This window comes from Miscanthus floridulus, chromosome 10, assembly GCF_019320115.1.
Source record: "Miscanthus floridulus cultivar M001 chromosome 10, ASM1932011v1, whole genome shotgun sequence".
NCBI classification, from domain to species: Eukaryota; Viridiplantae; Streptophyta; class Magnoliopsida; order Poales; family Poaceae; genus Miscanthus; species Miscanthus floridulus.
In genome coordinates, this window is record NC_089589.1 from 7,102,234 (window position 1) to 7,122,715 (window position 20,482).

The 20,482-nt window shown below is 48.0% G+C and overlaps 1 protein-coding gene across 1 annotated transcript; it reads right to left on the reverse strand.

Annotated features, from left to right (window-relative positions):
- Window positions 1–8,005: 8,005 nt before the first annotated feature.
- On the reverse strand, window positions 8,006–9,061 carry LOC136487919 (transcription factor MYB57-like). The gene is made up of 3 exons (XM_066485006.1): window positions 8,899–9,061; window positions 8,625–8,754; window positions 8,006–8,474 (listed from the first exon to the last, which is right to left on the reverse strand). The coding sequence occupies exons 1-3, from the start codon at window positions 9,059–9,061 to the stop codon at window positions 8,006–8,008; spliced, it is 762 nt and encodes a 253-aa protein (XP_066341103.1).
- Window positions 9,062–20,482: the final 11,421 nt, after the last annotated feature.

Here is a 20,482-nt window from a genome sequence, read left to right on the forward strand (position 1 = left end):
AGCTTTGCTGAGTGCCCCTGTGAAGGCACAGGGCAAAGACCCCATTTGTCGAGTGCCATGTCCCGGCTTCGGCAAAGTTTTTTTTGTTTTTGGCCTCCAAATTTTTTGTGCATCCCTTTTTAAGTACCAGGAACTCCTCGTTAGAATTTGGGGATTTTTTTTGGCTTTTTAATATATTTAGTTACTTTATTTCATTTACTTGAATTTTTTCGAAAAATATAAATTAGAACGGCACGTGGTACGAATAATAGAATTTAATGATTCAAAAAATGATAGTCATGTTACTGTGTGTAGTGTGAGGCCGTATCCAGGAGCAGACCCAAAATTTCGGACATCTTGTTCACGAAACATGATCATAAACTTACGTGCAAAGTGTTTTTAAATTCTATAAAAAGCAAACGAAGTCCAAAAATCATGAAACTTGTTGAGATGTCGTGATATCGTATGTGGAGGCTATGATAAAAATTTGAGAAGTTTCACGCAAGTTGTCACGTACGATGCTTGCAAACTGAAGAATCTCCGAATAAGTTTCAAGATTTCGTGAAGAGACCGACGAGGTGGTAAGCATCGTACGTGACAACTTGCGTGAAACCTTCTCAAATTTTTATCATAGCCTCCACATATGATATCATGACATCTTGACAAGTTTCATAATTTTTGGACTTCATTTGCTTTTTATAGAATTTAAAAACAACTCGATCGTAAGTTCGTGGTCATGTTTCGTGAACAAGATGTTCGAAATTAGTGGTCTGTTCCTGGATACGGCCTCACATTACACTAAATAACATGAATATCATTTTTCCATTCATTGTTTTCATTATTCGAATGACTAGCACTTATAATTTGAATTATCCAAGAAAATTCAATTAAATAAAATAAATTAAAGAAATATAGAAAAAGTTCGAGAAATGTGCCACATTGGAACATGGAGTACCAGATATTGTATGAGGACTGCAGAAAAAGTTTGGAGGTCAAAAGTGAAAAAAAATATAGTTTGCCGAGTGTCAGGAGAAGACACTCGGCAAAGGAGCCTCTTTGCCGAGTGACAGGACGGTTGGCACTCAGCAAAGATTTTTTAAAAAATTAAAAAAAAAACCCCTTTGCCGAGTGCCAGGCCGGTTAGTACTCGGCAAAGAATTTAAAAAAATTTAAAAAAACTTTGCCGAGTGCCAGATCAGGGGCACTCGGCAAAGAATTTTTTTTTTAAAAAAAAAACCCTCTTTGCCGAGTACCAGGCCAGGTGGCACTTGGCAATGAATTAAAAAAAATTAAAAAAAAACTTTGCCGAGTGCCAGATCGGGGGCACTCGGCAAAGGGGAGATTTAACCTGCCGGCCCAGCCGGCCCGCACACACCACACACACACGCCCGCGCCAGCGCCGCTGCCGCCGCCGCCGCCGCCGCCGCCGCCGCCGCTGCCGCCCCGCCCTTGCCCGCGCCGCCCCCCGCGCCGCCAGCTCCAGGCCACCCCGCCTCCCGCACACGTCATGCTGTGCCGCAGCCGGGTGCAGCTCCAGGCCCACCTATCCGCCTCCAGTCGACGCCGGGTCGGCGTCCCGCATCCCACCTGCGCCGCACGGCCGCACCCGTGGCCCGTCTTTCGCCGCCACCGTCAAGCAGAGGCGTGAAGCAGGCACGACCGGTCGCTGTTCCTGGCTTTCCTACAGACCTCTCGTCCTGCAGAGCCAGCAAAGTGGTGAGCTCCCATCTCTCAGTCTACTCCATGGTTCGCATCCTTCACATGTAGGCGTGTGTGTGTGCCCTGATTGTGGTTGTGCCGCTCCGATGCAGCTGGTGGCTTAGAAGTCGAAGGAGGCGGAAATCACCGAACTGGATTTGCTGCTTCTAGTAAGTCTCCTCATCTCCTAGCTCTTCTCCGATTTCAATTCTAAATTTCATGTGGAGGTGAACAACAGCTGCAGCCTTGTTCATCAAACTTTTTCAGGTTTTTATTTCATCAACAGGGTGCAGAAACTGCTCAGGTTATTTGCTAATATACAAGTTTTGTTGGCTCTGCAGAAACTGTACAGTATAGATAAGATCGATTATTTGGGCTCTTACATTCTGAATATCGTGATACAATGTATTAGAGAATTGTAGTTAATTTGCTTATGCTTCCAAAGAGTTCTATACTCATATTTCATATTTTAGATTGAGTCAATTAGGAGGAGTTATAGACTTCTCAAAATGATTGTCTACACTTTGTCCGACTTCAAAAACAGTAATTTTGTACCTCAAGTTAGGCCCAGTGGATGGATGACATAAACATTGCCATGACTAGAAATTCTGAGCTGGTTGTCTATCATATGAAGTCTGTTTTAATATGATCTGTATGTGTTTATTTATTGCACGTCTGGTTGTCTATCCATCCAGTTAACAACAATTGGATGATTGGATCTGCACCAATTGTTTACATTTATCAAGTGTACATACAATTTGTTTGGTTAGTTGCCAAAGAGGAGATACATTCCAGTAGTCAATTTGTTTGTTTGTTTGGTTAATTTACCCAGCACCAGCTAAATAATCAATATTTCCCAGTAATCTTTGGGATTCAATGCTTAAAGTAGTTGATATAAATGTTTAGGAATAATGATACCGAAATTTTTCTTTTAAAGAATGTTGCCAGGATTGTTATAGCTGGATTCATTTACGATGGCAAAAAAATTATGGGCGTTCACATTCTGACCGGTAGGGTGCCGCGAAGCGTGCAAAAGTTTCTAGTATGCTTAGCGCAGCATGTTAGGTTTGTGGTTTTTAAAAATGCAGATCATAAGCTACTCCCAACAGTACGATTTATATGACATAAAAATGCATATCTAGATGATTTGATTTTTTTCTTTATCAATATCATTACAGTATGATCCTTGAGTCACTTGTCCACTCTTCAAATGCTTCTAACAACCAGAAAAAGCTGGCTAAATCCTTTGGCGAATTAAAAATTGTGGTTTCTGCAACTTTCCATTGGAATGCTGCAAATAAGGATGTCACCAAACACCTTGAGAAAGGTAGTAGTGTTTAGGCCTTAATTCCGTAATTCTGTGATCATGCTCTGGATGCTATGGGCTGTGATCTTTTTTGCTAGTAGGACCCAATGTGGTTGCCTCCACTGGAGCTGATTATGTATCTCATTTTCCTTAGCACTGATAGTAGAACATGGTGGTGCTCGCTAACTACTGCATGATTTATGAGTCCCACTATCACTGTCAAGGTATGCTTCCCCCTATTTTGTTCTCCTTTTTCTGATTCAGTTTAGTGAGCCTAGATGTGGTTTCTGACCGGTTTGGGTGATAGAGATTAATTCCATGCTATTTTTTTTGGGTGATAGAGATTTGATTAGAAGCATAAGATCTAATAATACTTACTGCATGTTTTTCCTTTGTTTCTCGCAGTCGGCGTCACATAGTGGCCAGACTTGCTCGGACTTCCAGGCATGGTGTATGGCCCACGAGGGCAAGGCAACGTCCGATGTCTCCTTCAACCTGGAGGACCCGCTCGAGGCATACACGAACCCGAGCGTCCACTCCCGCATCAGTGAGTACATTGAGGTGGCGAGGTCGCTCCATGGGTCAGACCACGATCCGAGCACCCAGGACTTCGATGGAGAGGCCGTCATGAGGGCGGGGCAAGGCAAAAAGGATGGGCGGTTCTGGCTTGGCGACGGCATCATCGACACGGCCTCTACTCCCTCTCTCATCTAGATCCGAGCACGGAGCACGAGCGAGAGCCCGGCCATTCGCACACGGCCGACCGCTGTGATATATATTGTGTTGGATGTGATATGTGCGGATGGATGTGTGGATGGATGAGATATATATGTGATGGATGAGATATATATGTGTTGAATGAGATATATATGTGATGGATGAGATATATATGTGATATATGTTTGTATGAATTTATTTGTCACGATGGAATGTAAAAAAAATAAAAAAATGCTATTTTGGGTCACTTTGCCGAGTGTTACACTCGGCAAAGGACCCTGTTGCCGAGTGCCATGGTCACAGCACTCGGCAAAGCTGGAAAAATGGGCGCTCGGAAAACCATTTTTCCAGCTTTGCCGAGTGGCACGACCATGGCACTCGGCAAAAAAAAATTTTTTTAAAAAAATTCAAACTTTGCCGAGTGCCGGCTAGAGGGCACTCGGCAAAGAATTTTTTTAAAAAGAAAATCAAACTTTGCCGAGCGCCGTCCAGGGGGCACTCGGCAAAGAATTTTTTTAAAAAATAAAACATCTTTGCCGAGGGCTAGACAGAGGGCACTCCGCAAAGAATTTTTTTTAAAAAAATAAAAAAATCTTTGCCGAGTGCCTGCAGGGTTGGCACTCGGCAAAGTGACCGTCAACGGGGCCGGCGCCGTGACGGTCGCTTTTCTTTGCCGAGTACCCGATAAAAGACACTCGGCAAAGAGGGCTTTGCCGATAAATTTTTTGCCGTGTGTTCTTTGCCGAGTGCCGCACTCGGCAAAGGCTTTGCCGAGTGCAATTTGGCCTTTGCCGAGTGCCTTAGGCACTAGGCAAAGAACCTGAATCCAGTAGTGATATGTGCTACTACTAGTTTTTTTCCCAAGTTAAATTATTTCGTTGTGGGACAAAACTTAATATATACTTGCAATGAAATATCATGGCATATTGGCATTAACATACAAAGAGTGCCATGGCCTGACAAAGTGTATATCGTTCATTTTCTTCTCCTTTCATAGCAATGCCCATGGTGCATTTATGTCAAGATCTTGTACTGATGTTGGCCTTTGATCCGCTTTGCGGAAAAATCATGTCAAAAGTTAGCCCCTGATGCAGTCAGCAGAAAGGAACAGTAGCACTAAAATCCAAAAAAACATATCCAAGTTTATATTTGTTGCTCATCTATTCTGAAGGTTCATATTGTTTATTCACTCCAATTAAGAATTAAGTGTCCTTTGGAAAACTAGGCTATACGCTGGCATAAACCACCACTGAATTGTCAAAAAAAGCACTGACAACGTGGACCAATGGAGCATTTCTACAGACAGCACCAGTAAAATTTTAGAGGGACTTCTAAGGTTACACGAAATGCATGCTTTGGAGGCTGACGAATATACATAATAAGCATGATGGACAATGAATAGTGATGATTTTGATGAAACTATTCGTTATTCACTTCCTACGTATTTGAAACTGAAGCCCCGAAAACAAAATTCCCAATACTTTATTTATGAACATGTGGGCATCAGATCGATCAAGTCCATTCAGGTCATATGGTAAAATGAAGCAAATAATAATTCTAGTCACTGCGTGCTTAGATTTCGAAGTGCAGGGAGGTTGGAATATAATGACATTTCAGCAGAAAACTAAAGGTGAAAACTAAAGCGACTGCAGAACCAGACATTTATTTTTGGAGCAGGGAGTACCCGGTGAACACAAGCGACAATTCGCGACGATGAAGCTAACCAATAATCCTTGCGCCTCAGGTTAATTAATTTCATGAAAACGACTGCAGAATCTGACGTATATATAAGCTAGAGCGCGGTAGCTGAAAAGCCAGAATCCTTCCCGTCCATGTGCACTCGTGAAATCTGTTAAGTAATCTCCTGCTTCCTCGCCTGTAGGCGCGGCAGGAGGAGACGACGAAAGGGCTCCCCTGCTGCTATAGTGTAGTTAAGGAAGAGGCAGACGTCGAAAGACTCCCCTGCCGCACTATAGCCACAGTAGTGGTAGACGTAAAAGTCAATCCTGCTGTCACATCTAGTCACTGTAGCAGCATGGCAGCCTGGCACATCTGTGTACTAGGATTATATGGGTAGAGTTGTATATATAGCTTACCACTGCAACATAGTAAAGTTGAGCGAGTTCAATTTTGTCATCTTCTCTGCAGAGCTTCGGCCAACGCTGGTGCTTGTGTCCTTCCTTCTTCTACCTCCAGTCATAGTGTATGTGGTCAACAACAATGGTGACCGGTCGGCTTACCCATGCCGGAGATCTCGGGACCAACAAGTGGTATCAGAGCCGTACAAGCGCCGTCGCTGGACTAATCGCTGGCGATGACGAACGGTTTAGAGATGGACGACAGCAGCGGCGCTGCTGTGGTTGCCCAGCCACGACAGGAGGTTGTCGTGCGCAAGGTGCGGGAGGTCAGCGACACCAGTTGGACGACACTGAGTCGCACCAACTATGACGAGTGGGCGGTGACCATGAAGGTCAAGCTCAGAGCCCAACGGCTTTGGAATGCCATTGACAAAGGCACCGATAACAAAGAAGACGACATGTCAGCGTTGGAGGCTATCCTCGCTGCTGTGCCAGCGAAGTATAGGGAGACGTTGGGTGCGAAGAACTCTGCTAAGGAGGCATGGGAGGCCATTGCAGCGATGCGCGTTGGCTCCGACCGCTCAAAGAAGACGACAACCCAGCTACTGAAGCAGGAGTACGCTACCCTCAAGTTCAAGGATGGTGGGTCGGTGGAGGACTTCTCCCTCCACCTGCAGTCGTTTATCAGCAAGCTGAGGAGCCACGGCGTCACCATCGACGAAGAAGTGGCGGTCTCCAAGTACCTCCACTCCATGCTGGTGAAGTACATCCAGATCGCTCTCTCCATAGAGACGATGCTGGACTTGACCACCCTCAACGTTGAGGATGTGACAGGCCGTCTGCGGGCGATGGACGAGTGCATGGAGCAGGCCACAGCAACGACGGACAGCGACAAGATGCTGCTGACAGAGGAGGAGTGGGCTGCCCGGAAGAAATCCGGGGAAGCCTCCTCCAGCTGTGGTGGAGATTCCAAGTGCTGCAACAAGGCTTCTTCGGAGAAGAAGAAGGTTGACCCCAACGTCTGCTGGTGCTGCGGGAAGACGGGCCATTGGGCAAAGGAGTGCCCAAATCGCAAGCAGGAGAAAAACATTGAGGTTCATTTAGCGCAGGCTGATGAGGATGATGAGGCCAGTATCCTGATGGCGATGTTCTGTGCACTACACGTCGTTGAGGCCAAGGAGAACGAAGAGGTGATGGTGGTGAAAGGGCACGACAAAGCTCTGAAGGCTGTCAACCTCGACGATCCGTGCGCCCAAGTCCACCTCGGACGTGTGGGCGGCGAACATGAGCAACGGTGGTACCTGGACTCTGGTGCCAACAACCACATGATGGTCTCAAAGGAAGCCTTCTCCGAGCTCGACGGTAACGGTGGAGGTTCTAGGGTTAGTAGTAGGATTAAGAGAAGAATTGTAAAGTAATCCGCTGCTCCCTCGCATGTACGCGCGGTAGGGGCAGGCGCCGAAAGGGCTCCCCTGCAGCTGCACTGTAGCTATGGCAGGGGCAGGCGCCGAAAGGCTCCCCTGCCACATTGTAGCCACAGCAGGGACATGCTCCAAAGTCAGCCCTGCTGTCATATCTAGTCACTGTAGCAGCCTGGCAGCCTGGCATGTCTGTGTACTAGGATTAGATGAGTAGAGTTGTATATATAGCTTCCTACTGTAACTCAGTAAAGTTGAGCGAGCACTACGGGATATAGTAGCTTTGCCAAGTGCCAGGCCCAAAAACACTCGGCAAACGCTTTACTTAATGTAACACTCGGCATAGAACACACATCTACAGTGTTGGCAAACAATAGTTTGCCGAGTGTTTTTTATCGCGCACTCGGCAAATGGTTTGCCGAGTGTCAATAGACACTCGACAAAAATAAACTCTCGACAAATAAACTTGAGTTCAGTTTTGCCATCTCATCTGCAGAGCTCCAGCCAACGCTGGTGCTTGTGTTGTGTGTGCGCGCGCTCTGTTCTCCCTCCCTTCTTCTACCTCCAGTCGTAGTGTGTGTGGTCGGCAACGATGGTGAGCGGTCGGCTCACCCGTGCCGGAGATCTCGGGACCAACAAAATCATAATGATACAATACCACATGAAATGGTTTCTTGATACTAGTCACACAACTGAATGGTTCAATTCGCTAATTTAACAAAAACATTACTAAATATTTTTGTGTGCACAGATCGATGCACATATTCACTCATGACTCTTGTGCATCTTGTGTTGGACCCCCAACACACTCATATCTCCAGTAGTTCATCCGAGACAGACATGAGGAATTCAACATACTCTTCCACAAAGTTTCTCTCATGACTCTTGGAAAATGGTACACAGAGGGAGGACTGTGCTGCTGCTGTCTGCTCCCCATTTCGAACGGCAGCATCAGGATCCAGTAGTAGTTGGCCTGTGAAAACTGGAAGCTGAGGCAGCGGCCTTGGGTGATCTGCCGAGCTGTTGTGCAAGGTTGTGCTGCCATGATCAACTCGAACCTTTGAGGTAGCTGCTTGTTGATACAAATCCGCCTGCAGGTTGCCACCAGTGTTCATATCAGCGGCTCCCTCCCCAGCTGTTTGGTGCACTTCTGGTGGTGATTGGTAGTTGCCGCCGGTGTTCATCCTCTGCTGGAGCTTCTTCTTGATGCGTGAGTTCCAGTAGTTCTTGATCTCATTATCTGTCCTTCCAGGCATTCTTGCCGCAATCGCAGACCACCTATATTCACATGTAAAAAATTTGAAGTACACAAGTTATATCCATTGCACATCATGTTCCTATATAGGAGTATTGTTCATGCATGTGAGGGACGGAAGATGCATGGAATGGATCAAAATATCCGAATGAACGAAAACAAACTTGCGCTACCTGTTTCCTAGGAGTTTCTGCAATGATACGATGAGGTCCTCTTCCTGCTTGGAGATGGGCTCCCTGCTGAGATCTGGCTGCAGATAGTTCATCCATCTCAGTCTGCAGCTTTTTCCGCTCCTCTTCAGCCCTGCAGTGATAGATCCATAAATAGTTGAATGCTTTGTTAGTTTCCCATCCAATAACACACGATGCAATCCTGCTGCTAAAACAAACACACATATATACAACAAGTACATATATAAGTATTTATTATATATATGCATGTGCCTGCCTGCTAGTTCGGCGACGGAGGACCAGGTTCCGACGCCGTAGTGTGTGATGTGGCTGTAAAGCCTCTCGTCCTCGTCAGGAGACCAGAGCCCCTTCCTCATCATCTTCGTGTCTTCCTTCGTCTCCAGCTGATCACTAACCACGGCTCTCTTTCTTCTCTCCATCTGTCCTTGCTACCTGCATATGCTGCTGCATTGTTCAAGCTACAATGTATATATGTTTAGCTTAACTGGAGAGCTAAGATCCGATCCATCTGAATTTTAAACGACAAATCACGGGCCTGCACTAGCTTGTGGTGGCATGTGCTTAAAAATATATAGTTGCGTGTGGTCCCTTAACATAACAGTCTTAGTTTACCAATACTAACACAAAAGAGCATCTATTTCTACCTCAAAAAACAAAGAGCATCTATTTCTATACTAGGCTATGAACTTGCTAGCTGATGAATTGAATCGTCTGAATGCAAGAAACGACGAGAGGAATCGAGTACTCAGAGGAATCCTTTGCTTATACCTAACATCTCAAGTTTGAATTTAGTTTGAACTTTCTTTGTTCAGTAGTTCAGCACTAGCATATGGCTAGTAGTTTAAGATAGTATGTGTAATGGTTGGTCTTGGCTCTGGACGTTTATTTGTGTTTCAAATTGAATCTGAGCTGATGCTGCTTTTGTTGACTTTCTTGTAGTACTTGCATTGCCATGTGTTAGTTCTCCTGGTTGCAGTTAGGCGTAGGTGTCTTCTTGCTGCTCAGCTGGTCATGCAGTGGACATACATACAGTGCAAACTTGCTAACTTTGGCCTGTGAATTGTCGTTGCCATCATGCACAGTAGTATGCAAGCACTTACTATTTAGTAAGACAGCAGTTTACCTATCTCCACGCATGCATGCACCTTGATTATTAATTATTATTCCCGGTATGTACATCCCATGCAAGTGCCAAAGGTACGGTCACCCATGTGAGATTAACTCCTCCTGTCTTCTTGGCCGGCCGGCTGGGCTTCGTATATATATTATGCACATCAGCATGCACATGGATGTGTGTGTATATATGTGTAGATATATATATGTAGCAGGAGCAAGTTGATACACATGCATGCATATATATATCCTCATCCAGTACGTATGATTCTTGCTGTTGTGAGAGACCCATATGCATAGGACAAGGCTGTGGCGGCACGCCGGTCCAATTGGAGAAAAACAAAATAGGACTGGTTGTTAATTAGTTCCAAGGAATGACGTACTAGTACAAATTGTAAAGGTACATGTATATAGTATGTTGCTACCTCTTGTATAGTAGTTAGTTACAGAGCAGTAGTAACAGCAATTAAGGAGCAAGCAGCATATTTGCTGATACCATGTATGCAAGCAGCACATTTGCTGATACCATGTATGCAAGCAGCAAGATTTGCAGCTAGCTAAGATCTAGAGTTTGTATGATGGTATCCCCTCAATAAGTAGGACTAACGACATTTAACTACTAATTCGGTTTGAACACAATTAACTTCATCCGTTGTTTTGCCTTTTCTAGGCATGTTTCTTTTTCTTATGTATATCTACATTACAATGTACAACTCACTGTCCAGACGAACAATGCAATACTAATGCGAGCAACTCCTAAGACAATGCAGCACTAATGCGAACAAACATTTGCACCCTATATACACCTAGACAGTAGACACATCATTTATATATCTTAGAAAAGTTAAAATAACTTACGATATAGAAGGAATCCCATCTCCTAATGTTTGGCAATCACGCATATGCATTCCTCAACCGCTCCAATCCAGATAGAACAAAAAAAAGAAATGTTTCATTTCACATCATCGATGTATATGGTTACACTCTGACCGGGAAAATGAGACTAGTCCAAGTTCATGCACCTCCGACCTTTGCATATGTGACGTTGGATGGCAGTAATCAAGCCATCCACAGTAATATATATCCACAGCCCCAATTATTGTATATACAACCCCGCCATCCAAAGAGAGATAACTGTTTGGAAAAACAAATGTAAGGAATTCTGTTTGAAATTTATCCACAAATCTATATATATCTTGTAAACGTAAACCTCAATATATAGCCTTCTGTCTCAACATGTAGGCCATCCATATCATCTCCCACTGAATAACCTGTCATGTTTACTAACTTTTAACCTCTTAATGCAAGCTATCCATGTCAGGTCCACTACAATATATTGCTATTTTTGTTTTCTTATTTCGTCATCTAACTCATACATGTTGTTGAAACTGGCGGTCTCAGACAGTATGAAGGAGGTAGAGGCCTCCGCCTCTCAGACAGTATGAGGAGGTAGAGGCCTCCGCCTGCTACGCCACACCCCCCGGCAGAGGCATGGGAAACAGGCGTGATAGACGGGCGAGTAAGGGAATGGCACGGAAAGCTATGGTTTCATTAATTCGTTCACCAACCAACCATTTACTGTTACAAGTGTTCCCTATTTATAGGGCTCAACCACCTCATTCACAGAGTTTACAGTAGTATCCCTCAACTGCTACAGTACATTCTTGGGATATTCCTCTACTCGCCTTCCGTCTCGGGGGTAATCTTGCCATGCCGCCATCTAGTACTGGGCCTGCATGATCAACCGGCCCATTGGGCCTCAAGACTCGGCGATGGGCTTTAGGGCCTCCGCCGTGGGTCTCCGCTCTGTCCGGCCTCAGGATCCGACGACGAGCCTTTGGGCCTCCGCCTCTGGGAGTGCCAAAGCCGTAGGCCTCCGGCATCCCAGGATCGCCGATCTCCTGCTCGGGTCTTCGCCCCAACGGGCGGAGACCATGCTGGAGCACCCGCGCAGTCACGAGCGCCCTCATCTGGTTACCTGCACATACCCAAACAATGTTGGCATTTAATTAGTCTCCTGGCAGAGCGGCCTCCGCCCCATCGGCCGTAGACGCCTGCGAGTCGGCCGGGCGGAGACCGTGTCAGGGCCGTCGCCCGCAACCTGCAAGCTCAATCTAACAAACCGTTCTCTTTCCCGGGTTTGGAGGAGCAGGAGCTCGACCTCCGTTTTGGTAATAGGTCGGAGATGCCCTCGTAACCTGCTGACTGCGTAGGTCTCCGCCACTCGCGGTGGCCATGTTACTACAGTTCCCCCCTTTTGAGACCGCAGTCCGCCTGAGCATGCCGTGAGCTCAAAACGCCCTAAGCAAGGACGTCCGTGAGGGCAGAGACTGCGCATAGTCACGTCTCCGACCGATCTCCGCCGGTTCCCCCCTGGCCCGCTCTGGCGTGGCCATTGGTCTTGTCAAAGTAGCCGTTTGGCTGCAAATATAGCCGTTGTGCATCTTGCGACTTATCCGGAGATGACCGTTGTTCGACGAGAGCCGAACCGCCCGCCCGTGGCCTATATAAGGGCGGGGTTGGTGGCGGGGTCCCCCCCCCCCGCACGACTCATTCATTTTTCTTGCAGCGCCAGAAATCGGTCTCTGCTTTCTTTGCTTTCGCCTGAGCTGCCTTCGCGCGTTCCTTCTTTCCACTTGCGCCTTCCTCCCAGGTCACCGCCGCGGTGGCTTTCTTTCCACCTTCGCCCATACTCGCCAGCCCGCCTTCTTCGGACCCTATCGCCACCTTCTTGGTGTTAGGGCAGGCGGCTGGGGTGCTCGCTTTGAGGAGTGCATGCTTGCCTCTGCCTCCGCGTTGGAGTTTGAGAAGCTGCTGGAGGAGGATTTGGGGAGTGTCTCCGCGTCCGTCGGAGACCTGATTGCTGTCGATTCCGGAGTCATGGCGATAAAGTCATGGGATTTTGGCCCCTCCTCCATTACTGAGGAGGTGGTCACGGAGATGTTGAAGGAATCGTATTTTCCTTCTACGAGGGTAAAAATCCCTCTGCCCGGCCAGACCGTTCCGGAGCTGGAGGAGGGATATGCGGTGGTGTTCCGGGACTTCTTCACCTGCGGCCTCCGCCTTCCTTACGTCCCCTTCCTCCACCGGGTTTTGGAGACTTTCAACGTCCAGCTCCATCATCTGACTCCTATGGCCTTCCTCACGCTCAGCAAATTCTGCTGGGCGTGTGTCTCTTATGGCGCCGAGCCGGATGTGGACACCTTCTGCGCTTACTACGAGCTGCAGAAGCAGCCAAAGAAGAAGAAGGAGATGCGGGAAGGCAAAGAGGTGGAGGTGATCTGCCAGTATGGTAGTTGCACTTTCATGTCGAAGAGGAACCAAGGCGTAGATCGCCTGGAGATTTCATTCTGCTAGAAAGGCACATGGGACCGTGGCTGGCTTGAGCAGTGGTTCTACGTGAAGACCTATGGGGTGTGTGGCACCACCGAGGATGGTGCGGAGGTCCGGGAATATCCACTGACCTCAAGGATGGAGGTGATGGCGCCGCATACGCGCGTGGAGCCACCGGAGGCGGTGTCTCCGGCGAGGGAAGCCTGTGAACGGGCCTTTGCGCTGGCGTGCCGTTACTTCGGGGACCACGATCTGGTGGAGGAGATAATGGCCTCCAACTATTGGCCCCTAAGCAAAGACAATCCACCCTTTCAGCTGGAAACGGTGTAGGTTCTCGTTTTTGGGCCGGAGGCCGGGATTCCGTTCCCCCGCTTTGGCCAGTCTTTGGGGGAGGGGGTGACGGAGGACGGCTTTGTCTCCGAGGTTGAAGAAGCCATCATCGGGTTGGTCGGCAAAATTTCCGAGCGTGAGTACACATCTCAGAGAGCCGTGGCAGGCACCATGCCGCGGCTCAATTGAGTTTTTGAGGAGCTCGGGATCATCTACCGGGAGCGCGAGGTTCCCGCGGAGGTCCTAGCTTCGATTGACAAGAAGAAGAAGATGAAGACCTCTGCGAAGAACGTTACGGCGGAGGCCGAGTCCAAGAAGAGGAAGGGTGCCGCTGTTGCATGGGCGCCTCCAAAAAAAGAAGTTCGGCACTCTGGTGATTGCGCCGGCCGCGTCTTCGTCCGGTAGTGCGGGCGTTGCCTCCGTCGGCAGTGAAGACGACCAGAATTCTTCCGTCCCATCAAGGGACGTGCGGGTCGCGGGCGGCGGAGATAGCAGCTCTCCTGGTGCTTCGGTGCGCCCTTTGCGTGGCGCTGTGAGCGGTGCGGGGCGGCCGAAGGCCAGCTCTGCTTCGGCGCGATCCTTGCACGGTGCCACGAGTGGCGCCGAATAGCCGGAGGCCAATGCCGTGAATCCTATGCCCAACATTTTTAGCGGGATGTCCTCAAGTTCTGAAGAGGGCGCGGAGGTTGACCTGCGGCATGCTCCTCCTGCTCCCGCCGTTGCTTTGCCTCCCCCCGTGCTGGAGGCCGTCGATGAGCAGTCGGAGGCCATGCTTGTAGAGCAGGCCCCAGTGGCTCGGTCGCCGCATCATAGGGCGGAGACTTCTACCTAGGGGGCTCAGCAGGCGGCCCACCCTAGGCTTTTTATGAGTGAGTTGGTTTGGCACACACTTTTGTTTTTACTGTCTTTGCCCGGTTTATTTGTTTATGTATTCTATGTCACTTTTGCAAGTGATGTCATGGCCGGACTCCTCACTCCAGAGGAACAAGCGGCTGCTGCCAGCGCCAGGTTTGGTCCGGGGCAGCCGGGGCCGATGGCACCGGGTCCAAGTGAGTGTGTATTGTTTTTGTCTTACTCGTCTTTTGGTCTGCCATTATTGCCTATGTCTGATCGGCCCTCTGACCTGAGTTGTTGTTTTTTTACGTAGGCTCCTCCGGCACTTCTATCTCAGGTTGGGAAGAGTGCTATCTTGGGGTTCTTGGAGACGTCGGAGGTGGTCTCCGGCAGTTTGTGTATTCATTATGAGATTTGTTTTCCTCACCTTATGGTTTTGTATTTGTTTGTTCTTGTTTGAACAGATCGCTTCAAACAGCGTCTGAGGGACATGGATTTCTTTCAGCTTCTCCGTGTTCATTTAGAACACTAGAGCTTGGTTCGTCTTTGGCGGTTTATGTTTTTTGTTGTGTGCTCGCCTTTATATTTGTTTTATTTTATTTGTATTACTGATCGCCTTGGTCTGCTTCTTCTTTCTGATCGTAGGGGTATCACACGGGCGTTGTTATGGAAGAGCGCTGCACTCGCGAGGTCTCCAACCAAGATTCTGCAATTGAAGCGCTCAAAGCGGAGAACGAGCGCCTGGAGGGTGACAAGGAGCGTTTGACCAACTCCCTTGCAGCTCTTCGTCTTTCGCTGGCGGAGAAGGAAAAAGAAATGGAGGTGGCGAGGGCCGATCTCACCAAGGCTGTCGAGCAGGCCCGTAAGGCGAACGAGTTGGCCAAGGGTCTCCGGCGAGAACTCACCTCTGAGAAGGAATCTGCAGCTGTGATGGACGGGCAGCTGACTTTGATGACGAGGCATTTGGACTCGGTCAAGGTTGTCCTTGCTGCAACTGTTAGCTAGTACCGGGCCGCCGTCACTGAGTTCGGTGGCAAAACCTCCGCCCCTCTAGAGGAAGACAGCGTCTATGCCCTCGCTTCCTGGCTAAAGCGTCACCTTGCGATGCTCCCTGATCTGGTGAACGGCTGCACAGACTATGGGGCGCTGGCGGGGGTGACGAACTACGCCAAGCTTCTAGTGCGCGGCGGGTGTACGCATACTGAGAGTATTCCGGGGGGGTGCTGCCGGGTCCAGATGTGCTTGGTGAGACTTCTCCTGGTTTGCGAAAAAGCTTGAGGGATTTCATTGGGTACTTTTGGGCTCCGTTTGGGAGGCTTGCCGCCCGGAAGCTAGCGGAGGAGAAGAGGGCGAAGGTATTTGTAGTCTTTGTTGTCGCTGTTTTTCCCTTTCCTTGTTTCTTGCGAAGCTGTGGAGGCTTTTATTGCTCTGTGAAGCTAATATTGTGGTCTGTGCTTTAACAGGAGGCGCAGAAGGGTCTGGCGAGTAGGCCTCCGCCGATTCCTAGCTCGGCGACTGCGGTTGATGCCTCCGCCTCTGCTAACGCCCCGAAGAGCGCTACGATCGGCGGTGGTGACGCCCGGAAGCCGCAGGCACCGTCTCCGTCCTTATTTGGTGCGGGCTCCGCTCCTGGGACTTCCACGGCGTCCGGGACTCCGGAGGTCTAGGCTCTTTGTAGGATTTAGTTCTTTTAACTTGTATATTGTAGTCCAGCTGGACTCTTGTGAATAAAGTTTATTTTGTTCTGAATGGTTTTGTGGAAAACTTTAACCTTGTGCAGGTTCTGAATCAAGAGCATGCACAAGATGTTGCGCCTTTGACTCTCTACGACGACGGCATTTACGTGAGCGGAGAGCTTTGGGAGTATTGATGTTCGGCCTTTCCCCGCAGCGTTGCGCGCGACGTGTTCGAGTCGATTAAGTTTGACATAGACGACAAGCGCGCTAGGTTTACTCGCGCGCTCACTTGGCGCGGACCTTCACCATAATAGTTAGGATTCTATTGCAAGTTGGTGTCCTATAAGAATGCTTCTTGACATTTCATGTAATACAAGACAGGTTCACTTTCTTGATTGTTTGTGCGGTGGCTTGAGCCTGTTGTGCTAGTTTACATATCTCGTCTAGTCCCGAGCTTGCGCACTATTGTTCTTTGCTTGGGCGAACATGCGCGATACAGAGGTGGTGGCCAGGACCTTCGCCCCCATTTTCTCTCCTTCTCTGTGCTGGCTTGATGGCCGGGGTAGAAGTCTCCGCAGTTTTTTGATCGGCGGAGGCGTACTTGAAGTCCGCCAGGCGAGGCTTGCCGAATCGGTGTTTGATCCGACTGGAGGTTTGGCGCAGCTTGTACAGACGGCGGAGACTTTTGATTTTTTTTAGCTAGGTGTTTTAGCTGTCTGGAGGTATGGGTCTCCGACGCTGCACACCCGTGGGACATGGTTGATCTTTTGGGATGGCAGGTTAGGTCTCCGGCATCAGGGGGATGTTACGAGTTTTCGTGCGATATCCCCCTTCTCCCGTAGGCCTTTGCTGTTCATCACCGTGCCGTAGGTCCTATCTCTTTTCCCACTGTCTCCAACTGTCTACTGTTGCCTCTGATTTTATGAGTTTTCGTACAATATCTACGGCCGACTTGTATATCTAAGGAGACCCCTGCCTCCATGGCCATTGCTGTGGCTTGTGTTTGTGCTCTGCCTTCTTCCCCCCTTGCGCCTTATGCTGACTGAGGTTTTAAGGGCATTGGGGGAACCTATTTTATAGTGGGGGTGGCAGCTTTTGGTTGTTAAATTTTTGGTACGTTGTTTGTTGGAACGTATCTTGGCTTTAATGGTCTATATCTTGGTTGTATTATTCGTGTCTTTTGAGATCTTTTGAAGTAAATAGGCCTAGTGCCTAAGTGATAGGGTTTTGTCAGAGCTTGTCCTCGTTTTGATGTTTTCGATGGCGGAGACCTTCTTCCTAGTTCTGGCGCCATAATGGTGTTGCCTCTGATGCTTGGGTTGGTTTTTTGTTAATTTTGGAGGCCGGTTTTGGCCGAGGTTGTTTTTGCCTTGCTGCCTGAATTTGGTCAGGTCTTTGCCAAGGGTCGGAGGTCTGTTTGGCCAAGGTTGTTTTTGCCTTGATGCCTAAATTTGGACAGGTCTTCATCAAGGGTCGGAGGCCTCTTTGGCCAAGGTTGTTTTTCTGCCTTGATGCCTGAATTTGGACAGGTCTTCGTCAAGGGTTGGCGGCTTGTTTGGCCAAGGCTGTTTTTCTGCCTTGATGCCTGAATTTGGACAGGTCTTCATCAAGGGTCGGAGGCCTGTTTGGCCAAGGTTATTTTTCTGCCTTGATGCCTGAATTTGGACAGGTCTTTGTCAAGGGTCGGCGGCCTGTTTGGCCAAGGTTGTTTTTCTGCCTTGATGCCTGAATTTGGACAGGTCTTCGTCAAGGGTCGGAGGCCTGTTTGGCCAAGGTTGTTTTCTGCCTTGATGCCTGAATTTGGCCAGGTCTTTGTCAAAGGTCGGAGGCCTGTTTGGCCATAGAGGTCGTTTCAAATTGCCAATGCATATGGCCGGCGCTTTGAAAGGACCTATGCTTATTATTGTTCACCGAATATTATGGCGCCAGAGCTGGCCGCTTTCGGTTTTGGACTTTTCAAGCGTTCTTTTGGGGATTACCTCTTTATACTTGTAGAGGATTTTTACATTGAACCTACCTCGTTAAAAACCTCACCTCCGCTTGGAGTTCCCCTGTGAGGAAAAGGGTATAGGCTCTTTTACATTTTTTTGGTTGGAGAAAATAAAAAATACTAAAAAGTAAATGAACGGAGGGGCCTCCGCTTATTATTTGCGGAGGTTGCCCTTTGGTACACTGCCTAGATGTAATATCTACGGAGGCTGTCGATATTCCAGGTGTGGGTTGTCGTGACACCTTCGCTGTCGGTCAAGTAGAAAGAGTCAGGGCAGCCTGCTGCCGTTGCTGTGTATGGGCCTTTCCATTTCGGTTGCAGTTTACCAACAAGTTGTGCGTTGGGTTTTCTTCTGAGCACGAGGTCTTCGTGTTTTATGTCTTTCCTTACCACCTGATAGTCTCTCCACTTCTTGGTTTGGGACTGATATTTTGCAATGCTTTCTACTGCTTCCAGTCTTATGGCTTCTATTGTTTCTTTTGCATATTCTTTATCTTGCAACATTAGCTGTCTCGTTGTGCGGAGGCTTTCGTGCTTGATTTCTTTCGGTATCATGGCCTCTTCTCCATAAAGCAGTTTGAATGGTGTGAATCCTGTTGTTCTTGAAGTAGATGTATTGTGTGACCAAATCACTCTAGGTAACTCATCTACCCATTTTCCTTTGCATAGGCCCAGCAATGTTTTTGATATTACTGAGAACACTATTCTGTTTGCTCTTTCCATAGCACCATTGGACTCTGGGTGGTATACTGAGGCGAAGGCTAGTTTTGTCCCAATGCTTTTGTAGAATTCTTTGAAGCTCTCTGAATCGAATTGTTTTCCATTGTCTACTGTCAAAATCCTCGGTACACCGAATCTGCAAATGATGTTTTGCCAGAAGAATTTTCTGATAGTTTCTAACGTTATCTTCACCAGCGGCTTTGCCTCTATCCATCTTATAAAATATTCTACTGCCACTACTACGAATCTGTTTCCTCCTTGGGATGGTGGTAATGGGCCGACCAAGTCCATACCCCATCTTTGTAGCAGCCATGTCAGAGGTATAAGTTGGGTCTCCGACGATGGTTTTGACTGCCCTGGAGAGAATGTTTGGCATGCTTTGCATGTTATGGCTGTCTGCTCTACGTCTTGTATGTGTGTTGGCTAATAAAAGCCTTGCCTTATTGCCTTTGCTGATAAAGCTCTAGAGCCAATGTGCGACCCACAAATTCCTGAGTGTATTTCTTGAAGCAACTCTATGCCTTCGCTCTACGATATGCATTTGAGGAGAGGCTAGACTACTCCTTTCTTGTATAGTACACCATCTATGATTATGTAATTTCTTGCCCTGGCCTGTATTCTTGCTGCTTTTGCTTCATCTTCTTCGGTGGTTTTGCCTTCTAGGAATTCTATTATCGCCTTTCTCCAATCTTCATTTTGCAAGTGTAGTATGGGCTTTAGTGCCTTAGATGTCTCCGCAGTTGCCAGGGACTTCAAGATCTGGTAAAAAGTGTTTGGTGGCAGTGGCAGGTTGTTTGCCGCAGCCTTTGCCAATTCATCTGCCTCTGCATTTTATGATCTTAGGATGTGCTTTAGGGTGAAACCCTCGAATCTCCGCTCCAAATTTCTGACAACAGATAGGTATTTGATGAGTTCTGGCTCTCTTGCTGTGTATTCTTTCTCTACTTGGCCAGTGACCACTTGAGAATCTGTTTTGACTGTCAATGTTTTTGCCCCTAGGGCCTTTGCTTTACTCAGCGCTAAGATCAGGCCTTCATATTCTGCTATGTTGTTTGTTGATTTGAACTCTAGCCTTGCTATGTATTTCAGTCTGACGCCAGAGGGTGCCGTTAGGACGGCGGAGGCTCCTGCTCCGGCTTGGCCCTAGGCTCCATCCGTGAATGCTATCCAGCCTTGAATCGTTGGTTGTTCCTTGGGCTCTGTCGGAGGTGTCCAATCTGCTACAAAATCAGCTAATGCTTGTAATTTGATTGCTGTTCTGGGGACATACGAGATACCAAACTGTGAGAGCTCTGTAGCCCTTTTGCCTATTCTTCTGGAGGCTTCTTTGTTTCTGAGCAAGTCTTGTAGTGGCAGCGATGTTGGAACTGAGATTTCGTGGGCTTAGAAATAATGCTTTAGTTTTCTTGATGCCATCAGCACTGCGTAGGCAACTTTCTCTACCTCTGTGTAGTTTAGCTTAGCTCCGGACAGTGCTTCTGAGATGAAATAAACTGGTTTTTGAGTTTTGCCTGATTCTTTTTCCAGCTCGTGGACTAAGACTGCACTGACTGCATGGTCGGAGGCCGCCACATACAGCAATAGGTGGCTGTCCGATTCTAGGACGGAGACCATCAGTGAGTTTGCCAGATACTCTTTCAAGTTATAAAAATGCCTCTGACTGCTTGGACCCCCATTCAAAGTTGCCTCCGCCCCTCAGGGCTTGGAAGAAGGGTAGGCTGCGTTCTGCTGATTTTGAGATTAATCTGTTGAGCGCTGCTATTCTTCCCATCAGCTTTTGCACTTCTTTCTTGTTTTTGGGCTCTGCCATTGTCATTATTGCTCTGGTTTTGTCTGGGTTCGCT